Source organism: Camelina sativa, chromosome 9 (genome assembly GCF_030686135.1).
Source record: "Camelina sativa cultivar CO46 ecotype springtype chromosome 9, ASM3068613v1".
Taxonomy (NCBI): domain Eukaryota; kingdom Viridiplantae; phylum Streptophyta; class Magnoliopsida; order Brassicales; family Brassicaceae; genus Camelina; species Camelina sativa.
In genome coordinates, this window is record NC_141888.1 from 36,250,187 (window position 1) to 36,272,269 (window position 22,083).

At 33.3% G+C, this 22,083-nt stretch overlaps 4 protein-coding genes and 1 non-coding gene across 5 annotated transcripts; 2 read left to right on the forward strand and 3 right to left on the reverse strand.

The window, feature by feature from the left end:
- The first annotated feature begins 2,298 nt into the window (after positions 1–2,298).
- On the forward strand, positions 2,299–4,852 carry LOC104715852 (uncharacterized). Its single transcript, XM_010433226.2, has 7 exons — positions 2,299–2,427; positions 2,757–3,914; positions 4,014–4,065; positions 4,147–4,292; positions 4,374–4,460; positions 4,563–4,691; positions 4,778–4,852. Exons 1-7 carry the CDS (start codon positions 2,374–2,376, stop codon positions 4,850–4,852), a joined length of 1,701 nt encoding a protein of 566 aa, XP_010431528.1. The 5' UTR covers positions 2,299–2,373.
- A 6,418-nt stretch (positions 4,853–11,270) lies between these two features.
- Positions 11,271–13,032, forward strand: LOC104713206 (B-box zinc finger protein 21). The gene is made up of 3 exons (XM_010430279.3): positions 11,271–11,707; positions 11,809–12,234; positions 12,463–13,032. The coding sequence occupies exons 1-3, from the start codon at positions 11,516–11,518 to the stop codon at positions 12,850–12,852; spliced, it is 1,008 nt and encodes a 335-aa protein (XP_010428581.1). The 5' UTR covers positions 11,271–11,515; the 3' UTR covers positions 12,853–13,032.
- A 2,004-nt stretch (positions 13,033–15,036) lies between these two features.
- Positions 15,037–15,870, reverse strand: LOC147939215 (uncharacterized). The gene has a single exon (XM_087467575.1). The coding sequence runs from the start codon at positions 15,805–15,807 to the stop codon at positions 15,289–15,291; it is 519 nt and encodes a 172-aa protein (XP_087323701.1). The 5' UTR covers positions 15,808–15,870; the 3' UTR covers positions 15,037–15,288.
- A 1,256-nt stretch (positions 15,871–17,126) lies between these two features.
- LOC104713208 (uncharacterized) lies at positions 17,127–19,437 on the reverse strand. The gene is made up of 4 exons (XM_010430280.3): positions 19,210–19,437; positions 18,556–18,738; positions 17,963–18,055; positions 17,127–17,875 (listed from the first exon to the last, which is right to left on the reverse strand). The coding sequence occupies exons 2-4, from the start codon at positions 18,696–18,698 to the stop codon at positions 17,350–17,352; spliced, it is 762 nt and encodes a 253-aa protein (XP_010428582.1). The 5' UTR covers positions 18,699–18,738; positions 19,210–19,437; the 3' UTR covers positions 17,127–17,349.
- On the reverse strand, positions 19,371–19,443 carry TRNAE-CUC (transfer RNA glutamic acid (anticodon CUC)). The gene has a single exon. It is a non-coding gene; the product is annotated as a tRNA-Glu (tRNA).
- Positions 19,444–22,083: the final 2,640 nt, after the last annotated feature.

A 22,083-nucleotide genomic window follows, 5' to 3' on the forward strand; every position in this document is an offset into this window, starting at 1 on the left:
AAATTTGTAAAGATTTTGTCACCTCCTTACAAGTCAGACAGAGAGTGAAGGAGCAAAGGTCGTTGTAGGGAAAAATCAAGAATTATCTCTATTTTTCAACAGAAGTGTTTTAAAATGTTATATAAGTTCATCCTTACAATTAATTAAAAAAAATTTATAAAGATTTTGTCACCTCCTTACAAGTCAGACAGAGAGTGAAGGAGCAAAGGTCATTGTAGGGAAAAATCAAGAATTAAGGATTAGCTCCAATAGTCCAATTATTATTATGTTGTTGTCTTTCACTCTCGAGCCTTGTGCTCACCTTTCTTCTCGCTACATCTATCTCTCTCTCTCTCCCCTCTCTTTATATATATGCTAGTCAATCATTCTTCTCACTAACAGTATTTTCCCGACAATCTTCTCGATGATTATATCTATTATCTATACGATTGGTTGAAAAGTTTTTAAAATCCAAATGTTCGTATTTGAATATCATATCTTTAGAAAATGATACTATAAAAAATAAAGTAAGAAAAATAAATTCTCACAAAATCTATAACAATTCACTTTTAAAGCGAGATGCAAACAAAGAACAATATATTCACACAAAATCTACAACAATACAATTTTTCATGTGAGGTACATTCAGTTTACTTGTCAATTCACAATAAACATTCAAGATTTATGATTTTGTCTCTTTTGATACGAAATTAACAAAAGAGAAAATTTTCCAAAAAAAAAACGAATATTTTGGGTCTATAGTCGGGTTGTTAGATCTTCACAACGTTAGCAAAAAAATTAGCATCTACCACTGAAAATTAAACCGAATCACATTTGATACTTACAGCACTACGTACTAACCATAAACTCGTAATCTAAATATACTATATATGCGATGTATTAAAAGTTCGTTTACATTAATTTAACTCGCACATATATATATATATATATATGTATAAATGGAAAATTCGTAATGTCTCGCAAATCAATGGTTGTAAAAAACACTGAACAATTAACATGGTTGTGCCTCGTCAACATTTTTTACCAAAAAAAATACTTCTTAAACAGTGTATTGAGGAGATTATTATTAGACGAAATAATAAATTTTCTCCATTATGTCATTGTGACCATCATTTTTGCTTAAAGTTAAGTTATATAACTATGGTCTTTCCGCGAGAAACGGGTTTTGTCTTGTTGAAGAAAAAGGAATGAAGTGACGCAAAGCGTCTTCTTAAAGCTAAGATATTCGATTTACTGCGCTGCGTTGAGCATAAACTTTATCCTATATAATATAAACGCATTTTACGAAATACATGCAATCAATACTTTGATTTTACCAATTTCTGGATTTTTACAGTGGCCGCTCTACTAATATCCTACTACTAAGGTCTACGAACACATCACGTATTGAAATTCGCGTGCATTCACCCACTTCATACGATCGTATGTATAAAAAAAAACAAAGTAAGGTGATGTGATTGTAACTGTGTGGTGGGATACATGACAAGTTAAGTATAATAAGGGAGTCTAATTCTGAAACCCTAGGCGACGAACACTGCATGCCAATAGTAGAAACAGTACGTACGATCACGAGATCAAACTTATACGTACTTAAACTTTCTTAGGATCCCTCCACTTGTAGGCACTAGCCCTTTGCCACGTGGTCCCCCTCCATTAGCTTTATGGGCCTCATAAAGCCCGTGGGGCCCGTCTTCACATCCATGCACATGCTTCACAATATAAGCTCTAGCTATATGTGTATCAATGTGTATATATAAATACTAATGTTACAATAATATATAAGCATCTCATTCTTATTAGTATATAAGAAAGAAAACGTATAATATAATAGGCCTATATATGCCTTTTAAGGAGAAGACCGGCCGAAGAAAAGACAGCGTTGTGGTCTCCACGAAGGTTACACAGACTCATTGTCACGTGACCACCACCATTTTTCTTCACAAAGCCTTATTCTGTGTGTATATTATATAGCTCACGATGTCACATGTATAAATTATGTTTATTTTATAGAATAAACTACTAATATAGCTTTTTATAGACTATTATATGTAGACTATTCACGAATCTTTAGCACTATACTCAAGTTTCAGTCTTTGAGAAGAAGTAAGTGAGTTGGTATATTTATTCGTACATCAAAATATTGTATGAAATCTATTTTGGGCTTTAGTCACCGACATAGGGTAATATCCTCATGGGCCAGCTTAAAGCCCATTTATAAGAAACCATAATAATACGAGAAGACTAAGATTACTTAATTAGCTAAAACATATAGTAATTTTAGAGAAATAAGATTTGGTGGCTGATTCTTCGCTTCCCTTTTCTATTTGCTCGATTCAATAGAGAAAAAGCTTCTGTAGTTTTCTTGCTTCTCCGATGGCGTTTCAATGGTTACCTGAAGATGATTATCTTCTCATAAAGTCACTCGAGGTTTAGTTTTTTTTTCACGAAACTCTAATTTTGATATCTAATTTTCATAAACCTCTTTTGATTTCTGGATTTTTTTCCTTTTTTTTTTTTGGTTTCTCGTACGAGTATATAATGTTACTGAATCTTGTACTGAACCCTAGATTTCCTAAGCGTCGAAGGCTTTTCTTTTGTTTAAAAATTGGGAAACTTGTGTTCCAAGTTTTTAGTATTTTTTTCAAAACTTGATTGTATCTATCCTTACGAATTTGGATTCATATAGTCGATATTTATTTCCAGGATTTGCAATTTTTTTAATAATGATTTATGGAGTTTAATTCCTTGTGTAATAGGATGGAACATCTCTAGAGACGTTGGCTAAAGGAGCGGTGAGATTCTCTCGGAAATTTACACTTTCGGAACTTAAAGATCGATGGCATTGTCTTCTTTACAACCCTAAGGTTACATCTCTTTCTTCATCTGTCGGATTTGAGCTTCAATACGGAGCTCAATTCAATCCACAAGGTCAATATCATCGCTCAATACCAGTCAGAACTCAGTACTACACTGCCCGAAAGAAGAGACGTTTGGAATTGGAGGAGTCTCTTAAGGTCAATAACAATGCCGCCATTGATGAACATCATTACGTGGATGAAGGGGGTATGTTTGGAGAATATGATGACTTTACTTTCAAGTTTGAGGACATTGAAAATTTTCAGAAAGCATTCCCAGACATTATGTTATCCTCTCATGATGATCATCAACAAGATGTTGATTATCAGACAACAATGTTTGGTAATGATGATGATGTTCGAATGGTGGATCAGATGTTAAACATCAACGATGAACAGATTCAAGATTGTGATGTTACAGTAGCAGCAACAACAATAGAACATGTTATGCTTCAAGAAGTGTTTCAAGATCCTCTGTTTCAACAACCTAATACATCTTTCAATCAAGCAGAGATTTGGAATCCTCCACAGTCTTATCAAGGCTTGCCAGACATAGGAGAGGAAGCTTTTCGTATGGTTGTGCCATTGTGTGAATTGGATCCACATCCAGAAATCATTAACGGTGTTATCATATGTGTTCTAAACCGCGAGTCCGATGAGATTCCAGATAACGATAATATCAACCTGAAACTGAACAATGCTAAAGCTCGAAACTCGAGTAATCCTTCATCATCATCATCATTGAGGAAGCATATAAAACCACCTCTGCCTCCAATATCATCACAAGCAAAGGGTAATAACATTGTCGACAGTTATGGTTTAGGAGATTGTGCTGTCACAACACAAGCTAGTTCTTCTTCTGAATCCAGTGGTAGCTTTACCGAGAAAGACACATCTACTTTTGCTGCTATAACTTCATCATCTCTACAACACCCTCCAGATATTGAAATTTGTGGACAGACATTGAGTGCAAAGATTGATATAAACGCTTCAGAGGAGAAATATAATGAAGTTGAGAGTGATGACGATTTGCCTTCCTTTTCAGATGTTGAAGCAATGGTATGTAAATAAGCTCTTACAAGCTAAGTCAGAGTGAGCTATTGTATTTTAATGGTTAAATTTACTAAAATTGTGTTTGTTTTTTTTTGAACTAATCAGATTCTTGACATGGACCTTGAACCGATTGGTCAAGACCGGTACGAGTTGGCAGGTAAATAATAAGATGTCTCTCAAACTGTACTTTTATTTAATTCGTGTCATATATTTATATACTGATGAGTGTGTGCTTTAGCTTCGAGATATCGAAACGAGGAAATGGCGAGAATGATAATGAGACTAGAGCAGAGTGCTGAATCTTACATGAGCCGTGACATTTCTGCTCATGGAGCTTTTGCTCTTCTATATGGAAGCTCTAAGCATTACATTAACAAACCAGAGGTAGTTCAATGTTCTTGAGATGCATAATTAGAGTAATTTGATCGATTTAAAATGAAGCTAAAACGAATTTCAATATTTCAGGTGTTACTTGGAAGAGTGACAGGCGAATATCCAGTGGATATCGACTTAGGAGGGTCAGGGTCTAAAACAAAATTCTCTCGACGACAGGTGATGATAACATATATTAACTTTTAGATTAATAGTTTATATATATTGATTGGAGAGTTTTATAATGTGTGAGTTTCATTGGTTGGATTTCAATGCAACTAGGCTTTGATCATGTTGAAGCAAAACGGATGTTTTGAAATCAAGAATCTTGGGAAATTTTCGATATGGATAAATGATGAAGAGATTAATCATGGAGAAATTGTCACTCTTAAGAACAGTTGCTTAATTCAGGTAAATTAGTTTTTTTTTCTTTGTTCAAATCTGTTTCAATGTTATGATAAAAAATGCCGAATTTAAAATTTTTTTTTTTCTTGTAGATACGAGAGATATCGTTCATATTTGAGATGAATGAGAGAGCAGTCAGAAAATATCTAAACGGAATTCTCAAATGAGAGAGGATACATATATATATATATATATATATATATATATATATATATATATATATATATATATATATATATATATATATATATATATATATTTATATAGGATATATATGGGTTTGATTGGTAAATACAGAGAAAATTTTACAAATGGTACAGCTTTTATTTTTATCAATCACAAAAACTTTACCAAAAACTTTATTAAAAGTTTTACTCTCAACTTTTTCTACAGCTTTCATATACAACTGTAAGCTTCAGCTTACAGCTTTTCTGTACAGATTTGGCTACGTTACTAATCAGACCCTATATGTTGGTGATACTCCATTATTGTGTAATTAACCAAATTTTTACATTCGTAGGAGTGGAACTTGATCTTGGGTGTGATGATATCTTTTACAAATAGACTTATTTCTTGCCACTTCACTAAAGTCACTTTACAAATATTGGTTGTTTTTTCGTTGTTTTCTTTTTCTTAACATTAGTAGTCAGTGTGAAATAGTCAATAAACAGTGAAAAAAAAATATAGAAAAACAAAATCTGAATCAATTCGTTGAGGTGATCTTTGAGGTGAATTTGATGCAAAAGAATGGGCAGTAAAGTGGATTTTGAGAGAGATGGTGATTGATACTGATAGGCCAGTTTTTTTGTTTTGTTTTTGATGTAATATACAAAATTCCCCCTCTATTTTGATATTTTGTAATATTAGTAGTTAGTAGTACTATGACGAAGTAAAGATATTTTCGAACATATTGTATATATATATATATATTATTTTTGAATTATTAGTGTCACAACCACTATAAGAATATGATTTTAATTTAAATTAATACAAGTTCACCCAAAAAAAATGTATTAAGACTATTCCTTTTCCTTTTAGTTTTGTTCTGTTCATTTTTTAATTTCTTTTTATATTAAACTAGCATTTGATCCGCGCTACGCGCGGGAGTTAGATGAGGGTGCTTTTTTGTTGTAATTTGTTTTTTGGTTATGTATTTTTTCTCTTTCCGTCTGGTTATGTTATTCGTATGTTTTTCTTTGTTCTTTTGTTAGTTTATTTTTTCTGTATGTTTTTTCAGATAGTATAATGAAGTCAATTTTTTTGATTTTTGATAAATTTAAATCATCATGATCTTTTTTTATTTTTCAAAAAATATAGAATTTAAAGTTAAGTTTGTATAGTAATAGTTGTTGTCTCGCTTTAGTCGTTAGTTTTGCTTAATTAAAATTATTTGTCATTTTGTCATTGGATTGTTATTTGGTTTTATTATATGTGGTTGTAGGTAATCTTTTAATTATTTTATTATTTAATTAGTAACCTGTGCGAGTAGTTTTTTTGTCAATGCTTTTGTGTTTGTAGTGATTAGTTAGTGGTTTTTGATTAAAAATGCTTAAAAATCTCAGTTACTTACAATTCTGTTTTCATTGTTTTTTTTTGTATTTTTGCCGTTGGACCTTATTTTCTGTAAGCCTTAAAGTTGTGTTGGGCCATTGGGTCTTTAGTGGTATGTCATTGAGGTTAGAATGACTTTCTTCCCTTTGAAAATATGATGTCTCGTGAACGGATAGCAGAGAAGTCATTTTTGCGATCTACAAGACAGTAAGAGTTTTGAAAAAAATTCTTTGATGCTTGTAATCCTTCTTCATTCATCTCTTTCATCGATGCACAATTTGTTTTTTGGTGTATTTGGGTGTTTTCCTCTTCGCTTTGCATCCGTAGGGGGTAATTGGTTCTCCCCTGATATTTTTGTTCCAGTTAAGTGTTAATTTGTGTGCAAATATGTTCTTGTTTTAAATTGTTTTTTTCCTTTCATTTTCTAATTACTTTATTCATTGTTTTTGAGATCTTAGTTTTAAGTTTTGTTTCGGTTGGTCCCAGAGTGTGGTTTTCGATTGGATGTACATTGTGTGTTGTAAATTTTAAATTTCGCCTCTATGATGCTTTTTTTAAAACCATTTTGGGGTGTATATTTTTGTGGACGGTTTAGTAAGTCATTCAAATTTAGGTCTAATGTGAACAAAATGTGGAACTCGAATTTCAGCATCTTTTCCTTCAACTAATGATGTGTGTATCTCTTACATTTTTTTCTGTTTGGTGATGGTTTTGTCAATTGCTGGCGACTAATGTTAATTGAATTTTAGTTGTGTTTCCCTGATTCTCTGTAAGCATTTTTCTTTTTTCGTTTGAGTTGTTTTTTTTCTTTTTATTTTTAAGTAGCTCTGTTTTTCGAAGCTGACAAATTTTATGATCTAGGTGTCCCTGAAGCTAAAGGCCTCTTTGCATATATCTATCTCCTGGTGGTCGTAATACTTTTAGACCTGTTTTTGAGATTGTTTGTGGGAAGTTTCTTTAATATATGTTGATCTTGTATCTTTTGTTTTTGTTGTCATGGTAAGTGGTGGACTTTTTTTTTCCCTGATCGTTTGTATTCTTGCTATACTTTCAGTTACATTCTCTCGTTCTCTTGTTTAAATTGTTTTGAAGGCGTAGGTAATGTTTATGAAGGAGGAAAACATATACTTTTATTTTAAATTTTGATAATTTTTAGAGGATGATAACATTGGTGAACCTTACTGTTTTTCCTTCAGCTTAAAGATTAATTACAAAGATATCCTTTAGGTGTCTCGAGATGAAAGAATAAAGAAGGGGAGGGACGCTTCAGGTCGCACACGGGCAGACAGCATAGTGGAGTTTCCTGGAGAATTGAGTTTTTAAAGAAATATGAAACTGGGCTTTTAAAGAAATATGAAACAAAGAAATAAAAATTGCTTAGTGGGTTGTGTTGAAAAATTGGGCTTATTAAATTGAGGGAGTGGGTGATGTGGCAGCACCAGGAGTGAGGAAAGGTAACTTTATATATATAGATAAGTAATTAAAGAAAAATGCTGTTAATTTAAATTTATTTTATTTCAAATTTTATATAATTAGGTTAACTGACATAAGATTTTGAGTGCTATTGTTCAATGTTTTCAGCAATATTGTTCTTGGATATATACACATATACGTTAAATTTATATAAACTCCTACGGTGGTCCAAATAAATCATTAAATTCGCTTATTAGAGAGAACCTAAATAAATCGCTGTTAAGAATCGAGAGGCTTCGATATTGTGCATCCCCCACCTTCTGCCCATTCAGATCCAACTAATACCCCTTATTTTATTCGACCAATATATAAATATTATTTTAAAAAACAATTGGGTGATATTATAAATTATTTTGACAAAAAAAGAATTATTAAAACGATATATAGAGTTCTGAGTTTTTGACCAAAGTAGTAAAACAAACAAACAAAGAGTGTGTTATAACTGTATATATCAGCAATATTCATTTTATTTCGAAATCGGATACTAAGAGAGATATGAAAATTCGATTGCTCGTGACATCTCATATGTTAAAAGTTTAAAACACCTGCTTTGTGTCCAGCCACTAAAAGTAGCCTAATCGAAGTCTTAACTGTGGAGCTCCGAACAACGTACGAGACAGACACAACGGCGAAACTAGCCACGTGTTGTCCCTCTTCTGTTTCCATCTTTTGATTCATTCTGGATATGAAAAGTCTTATCTGTTGAAATTAATCTCAATGTTTGAGAAACAATGAATGAATATTTGACATCAGGAAACACCTAATATCACCTAGTTCTTTTGGTTTATTAACATCATCCAGTCCAAAATTAATATATATATATATATATAAAAAAGCAAATAATTGGTTTTGACCCAATTCTCTTTTGCCATGAGCTTATGATATTTAAATGTCTTTTGGCCATGATTATCCACTTGCTTAATAAACATGAGACTTTGTGAGGATCGGACCCATTTGTTCCCTAGCTCACATCACTAGGTTATAACTATTCAACTTAAAGTAATCTTGCGTTAGACGCTGTTCACATGGTGGCTGTCTTAGACCATGATTACTGGCGTTGCTTTCTCCCCAGTTCTTTTAATAAAATCAAATAAAAAATTATAAATAGGAGAGAGAAAGTAAAGAATCGTTGCTGCAGTTATTGGCAGAAGAAACGATTCTCAGTGTTTTTTAACATATGTCAATCACTTATTAGTCATATATTAAAATATTAATTTTTTTTTCTTTGAGTAACGGTGACACCTTTCTCACCGCTAAAGATGCTCTTATGTGCTCTCTATTAAATAATAAGTATTAAGTAGTGACTTTTATTAATTTTAAATGCTGTCACAAAAATTCACATTGCTGCACTACATCTCTATTCAAAATATCTCCGTTTCATATCAATATCATACAAGTTACTCTAATTTCCCGATTTATTTGTTTATATGTATATCTATATATATTTTCTTTTAACTACCGATTAATATAACATATTATTCTAATTATATGTTTTATTAATATAATATCAAGATTTTATAAGTCATTTTGTCGGGGAGAGACATTACCTTAGGACCGAGGAAAAGATTGATGCAAAGATCTGTTTCTAATATTTGTGTGTGTGTGTATGATGGTTAAATTCAGTTTCGAGCATGATTTTGTTTCAAACAGTGAAGGGCATGAAGAAGATATTTCTTTTTTTTTCCACAATGAAGAAGATATTTCTATGGGACTCATATAAACATAAAATATTACGAGCGATGGGGCATATATGGATAATAGATTCTTAAATCATAAATTTATTATACCTTTATACTTTCCACCAAAAATAAATATTAGTATGATACTAGGCAAGCTTGAAGCCTCCCATATGGGTTTTAAAGTTTCTTTCGCATACGCCTTTAGTTAATTGGCGAATCTTTTATTGTTCAATATGCTGCTTTTTCAGGACTGTAATTTAGTAATTGCAAGGTTCCACTAGATTTCACGTCACTCCTGATTCCTGAAAACCATATAGTATATGGGATTTCGCATAACCGTATCTCATCACAATGGTTTAATACCGCTAGCTATAGTGGGATTTCGTCGGCAATGTCAGTAACTCAGGATTTCTCTGCACCCCTTCGTAGGTTAGGTTCTACTTCTACCCCTTCAGAGTTTGTCTTTACCCATTTTATAGACTTGTATTTGTCCTGAGCTGGGATCTTTTGCTGAGTTTTCTAGATAAAAGCTTGTCGACTTAAATTTTCTTTTAAGAAACTGAACGGAAAAATGGGTTGATCTAAACTCATTAAGATTATCAAAATATGCATAGCTAACAATTAGTATCGATCTGAACCAAAAAAACAAGAAAATAAAGTATTAAACCGAATAAAATGACATTTGGTTCTCATTCGGGCATTCCATATCTATTTATTTGAATTAACAATATAATTTAGAATCGAAATTAACTAGAAATATTGGACATCTTAGTTTTTATGATTGAATACGCTTTTGGAATTCATGATAAAAAGGTGAAAACATGGAAAAAATAGAGATAAAAAGATTATATAAAGGTGAATATTTTTTTGTTCACCTTTTCTAAGTTTTCAAAACAGGAAAAATCACTAAGACATATTTTTCTTCTGTTTAATTACTTATGTAAAGGAAAGACCCCACAAGTCAACTTGGTTCGATACCCGCGCTTCACACCATGCAAAGTTCTTCAATTGCTTCCACTTTGATCTGCTATAAAGAGATAACTCAATAATCATGCGAACATATAACAAGAATACAAGATGATATATGCAACTATATAAACTATAGCTGGAATCATAAGTTCATACCTATGTTTAATATTTATCCTCTATTTGGAGTTTGTGAATGAATGCTTGAACTTGACATAGATGGTATTTAAAATTAAACAAAAGATAAATGGGCTAAAAACTAGGTGGTCATATATATATATATATATATATATATATATATATATATATATATATATGTTGAATTTGCATAACTCTATTATGCTCCCCAATGTATCTGATCCAAACTTGATCATGCATCTTAAAAAAACGTGTTAGAAAAAATTATATGAAAGAACAAAATGAGATTTTTAATGTATTATATCACTTAATTAAGTCTTATATATATATGTCTTTTTATATAGATAATATTCAGTCTAAGAGATCTAAAAGCGACATTACGTTAGATCTTGTCTTTTTTATTATGTGTAAAAAAAAGTGTCTACTGTATTATTTTTGTTTTTAACAACTACATTTCGTTTTGAAAGAAAAAAGAAGAAGAAAACAAAAGATATACAAATTATATTTCTAATATACTGTTAATATAATATATACTTCTATTAGTGTATTTCAAATTTTCAATACATAATATATCCATTTATACTAGAATAAATATAGTTAATCTACTACTGAGTAACGGAAGGAGAGCTATCATGGGCATTACCTTCTCAGTCAAGATCTCGTTATGAAGAAAAGAAAGAAAGATAATTTAAACAAAGTTTATAGTTATTTTATTTGTTTTTGAAGGTTACTTCATGGACGTTTCATATAAAACAAGAAATAGTTTTTTCTATCCTACAAAAAAAAAGAAAAAAGATTTAAAGAGAGAAATATATATGATTGAGAAAACCATAGAAAGAAAGAAAATGATAATTACATAAGCACCCTCATAAGTCATAACCATTTTACTCACATATTCTCTCTATCTTTCCTTATTACACAAACTCCATAAAATCTCACATCTTCTCTCCTATCCTTTTCAACTACTACTTCTCTCTCTCTCTCTCTCTCTCTCTCTCTCTCTCTTAATCAAATCGACGACCGATGAAGATCAGGTGCGACGTCTGCGACAAAGAAGAAGCGTCGGTGTTTTGCACCGCCGACGAAGCATCTCTCTGCGGTGGCTGTGACCATAGAGTCCACCACGCTAACAAACTCGCCTCGAAACATCTCCGTTTCTCTCTCCTTTATCCTTCTTCCTCAAACAACACATCTCCTCTCTGCGACATCTGTCAGGTCTCTTTCTTACTTCGGACATGGGTTTTGTCTCTAACTCTCCATTGATCTGAGATTTATCTTTTTTTATTTCTTGTTTTTTTTTTCTTGATATATTGTAGGATAAAAAAGCTCTGTTATTTTGTCAACAAGATAGAGCTATTCTATGCAAAGATTGTGATTCATCGATCCACGCCGCGAACGAACACACGAAGAAACACGATAGGTTTCTTCTTACAGGGGTTAAGCTCTCTGCTACGTCCTCTGTTTACAAACCCACTTCATCAGAATCTTCTACTTCTTCAAACAGCCAAGATTGCTCTGTTCCTGGATCATCAATCTCTAATCCTCCTCCTCTCAAGAAACCTCTCTCACCTCCTCCTCAGACCAACAACCACAACAACAACTCCAAGATCCAACCTGGCGATGCCACGATCAATCAGTGGGGTTCCACTAGCACTATCTCAGAGTATTTGATCGATACCTTACCTGGTTGGCACGTTGAGGACTTTCTTGATTCCTCTCTTCCTCCTTTTGGATTCTCCAAGGTTTGTTACTTCCTCTCTGATCAATAAAGAATTAAAGATCCTTAGGAGATTGAAACTTATGTTTACGTAATATATCACATCAGTTCAGATCTAATTGAGACATAAAGATAAGTAACAAACACTTTTATAGTGATGTGTTTGCCTAATTTGGGTGTTTGTATAAAGTTCTGAAAATAGAGTTTGTCAATTCTTTCTTGGTGGGTTATATCTTTTTGTGTGTGATTGCAGAGTGGTGATGATGATGGAGTGTTACCATATGTGGAAGCAGAAGATGACAGCACCAAGAGAAACAACAACAACAATACAGTGTCACTTCCATCTAAGAGTTTAGGGATTTGGGTCCCTCAGATTCCACAAACTCTTCCTTCTTCATACCCAAATGATCACTACTTTTCTCAAGACAACAACAACATACAGTTTGGGATGTACAACAAAGGAACATCACCACAAGTACAGTCTTATGCTCCAATACAAAACATGAAACAACAAGGACAGAACAACAAGAGGTGGTATGATGATGGTGGCTTCACTGTCCCACAGATCACTCCTACTCCTACTACTACTTTTGCTCATCCTTCTCCTCTTTCTTCTAATAAAAGATCTAGATCGTTCTGGTAATTTGCTATCTCCCTACATGGGCTGTTTTTTTGTTTGTTTGTTTGTTTGATTTCTCTCAACTTCGATCTTGATAGAATTAGCCTCCCTTTTTTTTGTTTGTTATGTCTTTTGTAAATTTGAGTGTGATTGAGATTATGCTGTTTTAAACATTGTAATAATCATATATATTCTCTTTTCGTTTATGCAAATGTTCTTACTTATCCTCTACAGCAAATTTTCGTGTACAAAAAGATGACTTGTTTCGTTGATATTCCAAAGACTTTCTCCTTTTATTATGGAAGCATTAAGGCTTCAAGTTATTTTCAATTATCGTCTACATTATTTTTGCTTTCTCAAGGCAAAAAAAAAAGGTAAAGTCAAATGTAAAGTAAGCACTAAATTCGATGAATGAGATCTAGTGGAGTATTTAAAGTATGTGACGACAGTCTTTTTCATCTTCTGCCTCTTCAGTCCCCATATCCCATATGGGGAAAGGATGGTTCTTGGATTTGGTTGGAATTATTTAATGTGGAAAATAAAGGTAAGAATAGAGCATATGTAATGGAGACAAATTCGCAATAACGTGCCCATCACCATCGGCATATTTTTGTTTCTGAGTGAATATGCCTCCTCCAGAGCTCTGATGACTAACCAAGTGACTAAGGAACGACACATCATCTTGGCAGCCGAAACAATAGTACCGACACGTCATCTACTCGTTTTAATTAGCAAACTGTAATATTGGTTCATAACAACTAAAAATATAGTACTAGTTACCAAGAAAGATGAAAAAAAGAGGTGAAAGAAGAAAATAAAGAAACGTCACCTTCACTGTGTTAAACGGGCCCACTAATAATATAGGCCGATGTTGGATTTCAAAAATGTCAACCATCCGCTTTACATAAATATGGTTGATAACTTGATATTTGATGTTTTTTTTAGTGCTTCTCATTGTTGTGCGGCAAAGGCATTATCTTGAAAACTTTTGATTATATAAGGTCATCTTTATAGGAAAAACATGATGGGTGTTCTTAGCCCATTAAAATTATAAATATAAGGAATAGTGGCAGAAGAACACCAAGATCAGTTCTAAGCTGACATGGCAAGCTGTGAATGGATACAATCTCTTGCAAACAATTTTTCACAAATTAAAATTTGGATATTAAACTATGTATTAATTAAATAAAATGTTTGTGTGTTTTAATTAAGTAATATGTTTGTTTTTTTTATCTTTAATGTTTTTTATGTTTCATAAAAATTTAGTATTGTATTTTGAATTTTAATAAAAGTTTTATAAATTTGCAATTTAAATATTATTTTATAAGTTTTTATAATTGTAATATGTTTAAAAATATTATATTATTAATCTTATAATCTTAAATATGTTCTCCCAATAACTAATTTTTTAGCAAAATATCTTAACTACTGATCTTACATTATTTTCATAATATATTTATTTTAAGAACACCCAAAATAGTTTTCCCTATAAAGATGCCCTAAACCGGCAGCCAGAAATTATGCTGAAAAAGAGGAATGATTAAAGTTGAGTCATGAATGCTCCCGAGAAAGATTTCGTTCCAACTTTTTCGAATGCTCTTGACTACGGTCTCATATTTGGATATATTCTTGAAAGCCTTTTCCACTTTCATTTATACACTCACTAACCTATTGTGATTTAATAATATGATTAGGATAAATCGAGAAAATTTTCAAGAAACAAGAAAAACATATACTCCCTCTGTCTCACAAAGATTGAAGTTTAGTATTTTACACACATATTAAGACAGAGGGAATATATGATTAATTTATAATTTATTATTTTCACTTTTCCACTTTCCCATTTTTACACTCCATACACTCTACAACATCAGTAATCATTAAAACAAAAATTATTAAAAATATTCAAAACATCAATCTTTGGGAGACAAAGAATAGTCAAGAGATTGCAGTACATTGGTCATTGTCGTACTCATAGACTAGAGGTTGATTACAAGTTTGATTGTGCATTGGTCATTGTCGTACTCTAGACTAGAGGTTGATTACAAAATTTTGTCTTTTCTTTTTCAACTGTCTGTTGATTAATTACTGTTAGTTACTGTTAACAATTACAAGTTAATGTACTCAAGACAGGCGTTGTGCTCATACTTTTTTCAAAAGATGTTCATCATAGAAAGCACCAAAGACAAAAGTTTTTTACACTGAAAATTAAATGGCAAAAGAAAAATCTCATATGGAAATTCTTTTAAGAACTTTTAGTTCATAATAGAACCAAAAAAAAAAAAAAAACAAACACTAGATGAACCAGGATCCTAATATAATGGCTACCTTTTGGTCATCACTCGAGAAGTCCCCAAAATATTTGTAAGAAAGAAAACCGTAAGAAACAAACCAAAAAACCCAAACCAGGAAAAAAAAAGGGAATGCATGATGGAATTGACGAAAAGATATATTATCTCTCTAGCGACGGCAATGAGGTTTGCAGAGAAAGAGACAATCGTAAAAACAAAAGCCTCCACAATGCTGAGGACATGCCAATATCTTTCCTCTACATTTTCCTCTTCCTTTGCACTCTGCATATTCTCTTTTCACAAACTCTCCTCTTCCTTCTCTTCCTTTTCCTCTTCCTCCGCCGCCACAACCCCATTTGTACCATCCTCCTCCGCCTCCTCCTCCTCCCCATCCCCATCCTCTGCCACCACCGCCACCCCCACCCCCTCCTCCACCGCCTCCTCCTCCTCCTCCCCCTCCTCCTCCGCCGCCTCCACCCCATCCCCATCTATAGCTTCCGCTTCCTCCATTGTAACTTCTTTTCTTGTCCTTGATAACTACTTCGGTGGTTGTGCTGTTTATATCATTATTGTTGTTGTTTTTTAGCGTGTCTTGATCAGTGGAACGGACGTGCCCACTCACTAGTAGGTTAGTTTGCAAGATCACTGCGATGAGGAAGATAACCACCAATGAAGAAGTTGTCTTCATTTTTCTTGATTCTCCACAAAGTTTGTTACTAGACTTGTTTTTGTTTGATCTGATATGATAGCTTCGTTTTGGCTCTCTATTTATAGTGCATTTGTTTGTTTGTTTTTTGTCCCTTTACATAGATTGAAAAGTCTTATTGACAGATAGGTTTGGTCCTTTCTAACCAGAAAAAAAAATGTTAGGTTTGGTCCTACCAAGAATAAAAGTGTTTGTGTCTTAAAAATCAAGAAGAGAAGACGATCATAATTATGTTTTTTCGTTTGTCAACTTATCATGTGCCTTTTCTTTATCAAACAAAAAAAAATGTTATTATGTGTCTTTTACAAACGCATATTGACCTCTAGTATATTAGCATGGTTCTGTAAAACACCAAAAGGTTTCTAATAAAAACGAGATATATCACATTTCTAATTTATTTATTTTTTCTTATATTATATAATTCAGATTGGAATTTGTTAGTTGTCATACGAATAGGTTACTTATCTCTGTATAGTTTAACCAATGTTTTTTCGTTATTGAAACCAGGTATAGGGAGCTTTATAATATTGTTGGTAAGAATATTAGTGGTTAATAAAAAATATTAGATGAGATATAAGGTAAAGAAACAAAAAAAGAAGAAGAGATCCCTTTGGTAACACTACTAGTGGGGTGGTACCGTGGTAGTAGGCTAGTCCACCACCAATCATCAATACTGTAAGTCTTCTCCTTCAATGTACATCTTTATTTTTTCTAAAAATTACAAAAGAAAACTTACGCAATGATGTCACTAACAATGTTGTATTATTCTTACTAGTATATGACTATATATAAAATACAACGAATCGAAAGAGTGTAAAACAATTCATTCCATTTACAAACTATTATACTCATAGCCTCTACGTCTTTGAATAGTATGAACTGGATACAACAAACCTCGCATGCCAAATAAAACTAAAAGAAAAACTCGCATGCCATTTTTCTTTAAAAAATTAACATTTTTGCAAGTTGGTATTTATGGAGTATTTGGTACGGTTGTTTATGTGTTCCTTTTACGTTAGCCAATTTCATCTACTTGTAGATAGATGACCAGGACCATCTATCTCGTCGTCTCTCCCACTAGCACGTCCATTGTTTAATTTTTTTCGAATTTTGTGTGATCTACAAGTCTATTACTAAAAAGTCTGTTTCGAGATCGCCTAGGAGTTTGACTGAATTAATCGCTTACAAAAGACATATACTTGCATGCACAGTAGCTTAAATATAAAACTACAACACATCTTTACTTATTCACGATTGGGAGGAAACAAAACATTTAAATTTGATTTCTAGTAAATATTGGATTCTAAAACTTCAGAACTTTGCATCACAATAATCTATTCAATAATTCATACACAACACAAACAATGTCTCAATTTCCCAAAAAAAAACCAAAAGAAAAACCAGTCTTGATTCACTCCAATAGACAAAAACCATGAGAAAACAACATTGTAGCGCCACAACCAGAAGGTAAAAAAGGCTAGAGGTGAAGAAGAATGGAACTTCAACTGGTCGATTTTTAGAACCTCAGAACCGGCGGAATCCACGGTCAGCGACTCGAGCAGACGGGCACTCGTACGCCATGTGTCCCCGGCCACCACAATTGTGACATGTTATCATTGAGCCAACACCGTCTCTGTCTCTGCCCATTCTGCTCAAACCATCTCTTTGCATACCATTGCCTCGAACCCTGCTTCCTCTGTCAGAGTAACTGCTGTCCCCTTTTGGGCATTGTCTAGCAACATGGCCCGAGATGCTGCAGATGTTGCAAACCGGTTCGTTCCGACAGTCACGAGCTATGTGACCTGAAGTCCTGCAGTTCTTGCACGCCTTGTCGTTTGTGCAGTCAGCAGCGAGATGCCCCGGTTTAAAGCAGTTGTTGCAGAGCCTCAAGTCTCCTGGACGAGAATCCGGGTTAGTGCAGTCTCTCACTCGATGTCCAGCTTTGCCACACGAGTGGCAGATTCCTTCGTTTGAACAGTTTGAGGCTACATGGCCTGGTTCTCTACAGTTCCAACACCGTGATTCTGCTGTGCATTCTGCTGCAATGTGCCTGCAGAGAGAGTTCAAGGAACCATAATGGGAATGCTTATAAACAGAAAAAAAAAATCAGTAATTAAATTTGGGAAGACGTATATACCCTGGAAGGCCACAGTTGTTACAGACGGAAACATTAGAACAGTCTCTTGCAAAGTGACCAGGACGCTTGCAGTTGTTGCAGAGATTTCCTTGGCTGAACAAATGATTCCAACAAGATCAAGAAATTGTGAACAAACATGTCACCGAATTGAATCGAATATAACTTCATCCAAAAGTATGTATGCAAGCAGTTGAACTAAAACCAATCTAACACTGACTATCAATTCAATCAAAGAAACACTTGGAGATAAACATTGAAAGAAAAGCCTTGACTTAACCCTGGTTCCGCCCTAATCACACACCATCTTGGTAAAGAGTAGAAGAGAGAATAAAGCTTGAGATTAGAGAATTTGTTCAGCAAGTCAAAGTCATAATCAAGTTAGAGACTGGATTAGCATCTATTTCTTCTACAAGCATAGGATTGTGGATGAAATCGCCAGCTCGGCTTAACCTCTATGTCAGTTGTTAGTATGAGAAGGCTAATATAGAAGAGAAGTATAAAGGTTAACTATGGTTTAGGGGTCGAGAGTGAAAAGAGAAGCAACTGTTGCTAGTGAAGAAAGGGCCAAGACATGAAAGACAAAAAAAAAGGACCTGAAAGCACGACGTGGCTCCCTTCTAGAAGGAGCATCACGGTAAGAAATTCGTTCAGGTCTCATTCTCCTGTCTCTAGGACTCCGACTACGAAACCGATCACGACTCCGACTTCGACTCCTGCTTCTGCTCATTGAACTCATTCCCTTCCACCAAACAACGACAACTTTTTACATCAAACACCTGCCAACAACACACCAACATTACCCTCCTTCAATCTCTTCACATACATCAAATCTTCAACACAAAACTCCAAACGCTTCCCCCCATTTATCAAGAACCCCACAAAACAGATCTGATCTGAGAGAGCATCCAGAACTCCGCAACACCAATTTCTTTGCATCATCGTCCCAACCCTCTTTCCACAGCCTCATAAACTCAAATGGGTATCATAAAAATCAAAGCTTTTTTCGAATACTATAAACCGGATTCAACATTCTCACACCGTTCTGTACAACCTAAACAGATCTCACAAAATCGAATTCTTTAACCTAACAACAATACTCCAACCACAGATTATGAACCACCCCAAATCTAGAACTACATGAAATCAAATCTCAGGAAATCTCAATAGCAATAAAACAAAAATTAAAGAAAAAAACTTAAAAAAAATCCTAAACATGATTTAAGATTAGGGGGGTGGAGACGACGAACCTGAGCTAGAAAACTTGGCCGAGAAATAATCCTGTCCGGCGAGTAGCTAATTAAGACATCTATATATTCAATCCCTTTCCTTTATATTGCTGGGCTTTTCTGTGGGCCGACTTATAACTTTAAGTGGGCTTGTACGTATTAAAATGAAAAACCAAAAAGAACTCCGTTGCCGGGACTCGAACCCGGGTCTCTCGGGTGAGAGCCGAGTATCCTGACCAGCTAGACTACAACGGATTTGTGCTTAGACTCATCTATCTATTTATAAATCTCATAGATTAACAACTGTTTAGTTCACAAAAACCCTATGTATGTAGTTCAAGATATTTCCACATATCAATCTCATGTGTTTCTACTTTCCTACAAACAAATGAAGTTCATATAGTTTTCCTCAAAAAAGTGGATTCATATGATGTGTGTACCTACTTTTATAATATATTAAGAAAAGGATATTGTATCTAGTATAGGGTGGTTGATAATATAGGAGAATCGTTCGGTTTGTTTTATGTATTTCGTTAGGCAGAAACTTATACTATTTTCTAGCAGATAAATTCTTGTTTACGTAACTATTGAAAAGATCAGACAGCAAAAATAGGACATTTGGCTGAAAAATTGATTAAACGGTAGTAGTGTCTTGTAAATTCGCTTGAAAATAAACATGATGGTCCTTTATGTATTCTGTGTCTATTACCAACTACTCCGCCGTTTAAGGGACCCATCAACATTAGTGTAGTTTCTACAAAAATTGAAAGCAAAACAATTTAAGTTTCTGTTTTCATGTGACCAATCTCGTTGATGGAACATGTGAGTTTGGTTTCATTCTAAAGATGAGGTTTCGCAGTTCGTTAGGACTTAACCTTATTCCGTCATCCCCCCGTTTCAATGCATTTTTAAAAGACATTATTTACCTACTTAGTTACCAATATATATATATATATATATATAATATATTATATATATATATATAATATATTACATATATACATATTACAAATAAGTACGTAAAATACGTGGAATATATACTATATACTAGCTGGACAACTTGTCATCATATAGCATTTTAGACATATACGTGGGTTTTGCATGGATGCTATACGGATATTTTTATGCAAGATCAAAGAAAATTTAGCAAAAGTAGATATAAACAATATTTGTCTATACGGATGCATACGCAATCATTTTATTTCTCCCCTATAATTTCATACCATATAATATTTATAACAAAATAGTACCTTCTAACATGTAAATAGTTGAATTGTGCAAAGGTAGTATTTACAAAGAAAAAGACACTAGGATAACAATAAGCTATTGAGATTCTTTTAACTGTCGTTTTTTTCGATATTTTTGTCATCTATATTTCATTTACATTTCAAAGAGATAAACTTGCCGTGATTATTAAAAAAAAAAAAAATCTATAAGTAGATATGCGGTGAAATGGATTCGAAGAATAAGACGGAATACGCACCACAACAAAAAATCCAAGAAAAAAATATACGGCTTGCATGTGCGTGTGTTTGATTAATTTGCAGATATTAAATTCGAGAAGCCGTAACCGGTTCGAGTACTGTCATTGTACGAACGAGACACCTTTGAGTCCTTATCTCCCAAATTTACAAATGTCCTTTCCTTTGTTTAAGCCTCATCCACACGATGCCGTTTTGGTTACTGTTCATCAATCAGGCTCGATCGTTGTTATTGTACAAACAACAAACTCGTCACGGCTTCCACTGTATTTTTTGTCTTCGTCTCAACATTTTCATTCCAAGATATATCCAAAAAATGTTGTTTTCGTTTCTACTTTCTACATTGTTTTAGTAATATATGAATTGTATATATAGACGCTAACAAATTTATAATATTTTTATAAATTCTTATACATAATATATTGTTTGCGCATTTCGGATGTTAGCAATATCTTTCTGTTGCTGCATAGTTTTCAAGATTTTCGTTTGGAGGTTATAGATGCAGAGAAAACCACGTGAGTGTATAAATTATCCTCTCTCTGAATCTGTGATAGTTGGACGCAAGAAGTTAATTTGCATATTTAATTTTGGGGTAGGGAGCTATTGAACTCATGCAACTTGGAGCGATATATTTAATTATATCAAAAGTTCAAAAGTTATCTTGTTAAATAATTTATCTAACTTTCAGTTGCACACATTGCTGATTTAGAATTTAGATGAGACTAACTTTTAGCTTTAAAACCCAAAAATGATAAACTTTTTGAAAATGGACCACGTACGATACCAACTCACAAAGATGGTAACGTGACTACTTAATTAGTTATAATAAATTTATATCAGAATTTGATATGATACATTAATACTCTCTCCGTTTAAAAATATACGATGTTTAAGGTAAGGCATACATATTAAGATAGTTTATTTTTCTTTTAAAAAGTATCATATATATTTAAATTAAAAAGATTCAATCAATAATAAAGAAGACTGCATAAATAATGATTACAGATTATTAAATATATATTAAAATTTGCATGAAAAGTTACAAGACATCTTATATTTTGAAACAAAAAAAGAAGCTAAAACATCTTATATATTGAAACGGAGGGAGTATTTGATTTCGAAAACATACCAACATTCAGTTAGCAATCTCCGTATGTGATAGTTGAACGCAAGAAGTTAACTTGCAAAAGGTAATGGAACTTTGTAAAAATGAAAGTGACTTAGAGATCTTGAAATCCAAAGAAGGTATAAGAATTGTATAGGGGGGTAGACTATAGAAGTAGAGAAACGCATGAGAGCATGTGAGTCAGTTGAGACAGTTGGAGAGTCCTCGCTTGGTTACGACAATTTTCTTGGTTTTGGTTTGTGGTCCGAAACATCGACCCCTTCCCTCTGCTTCTTTGTTTTTTCTTTT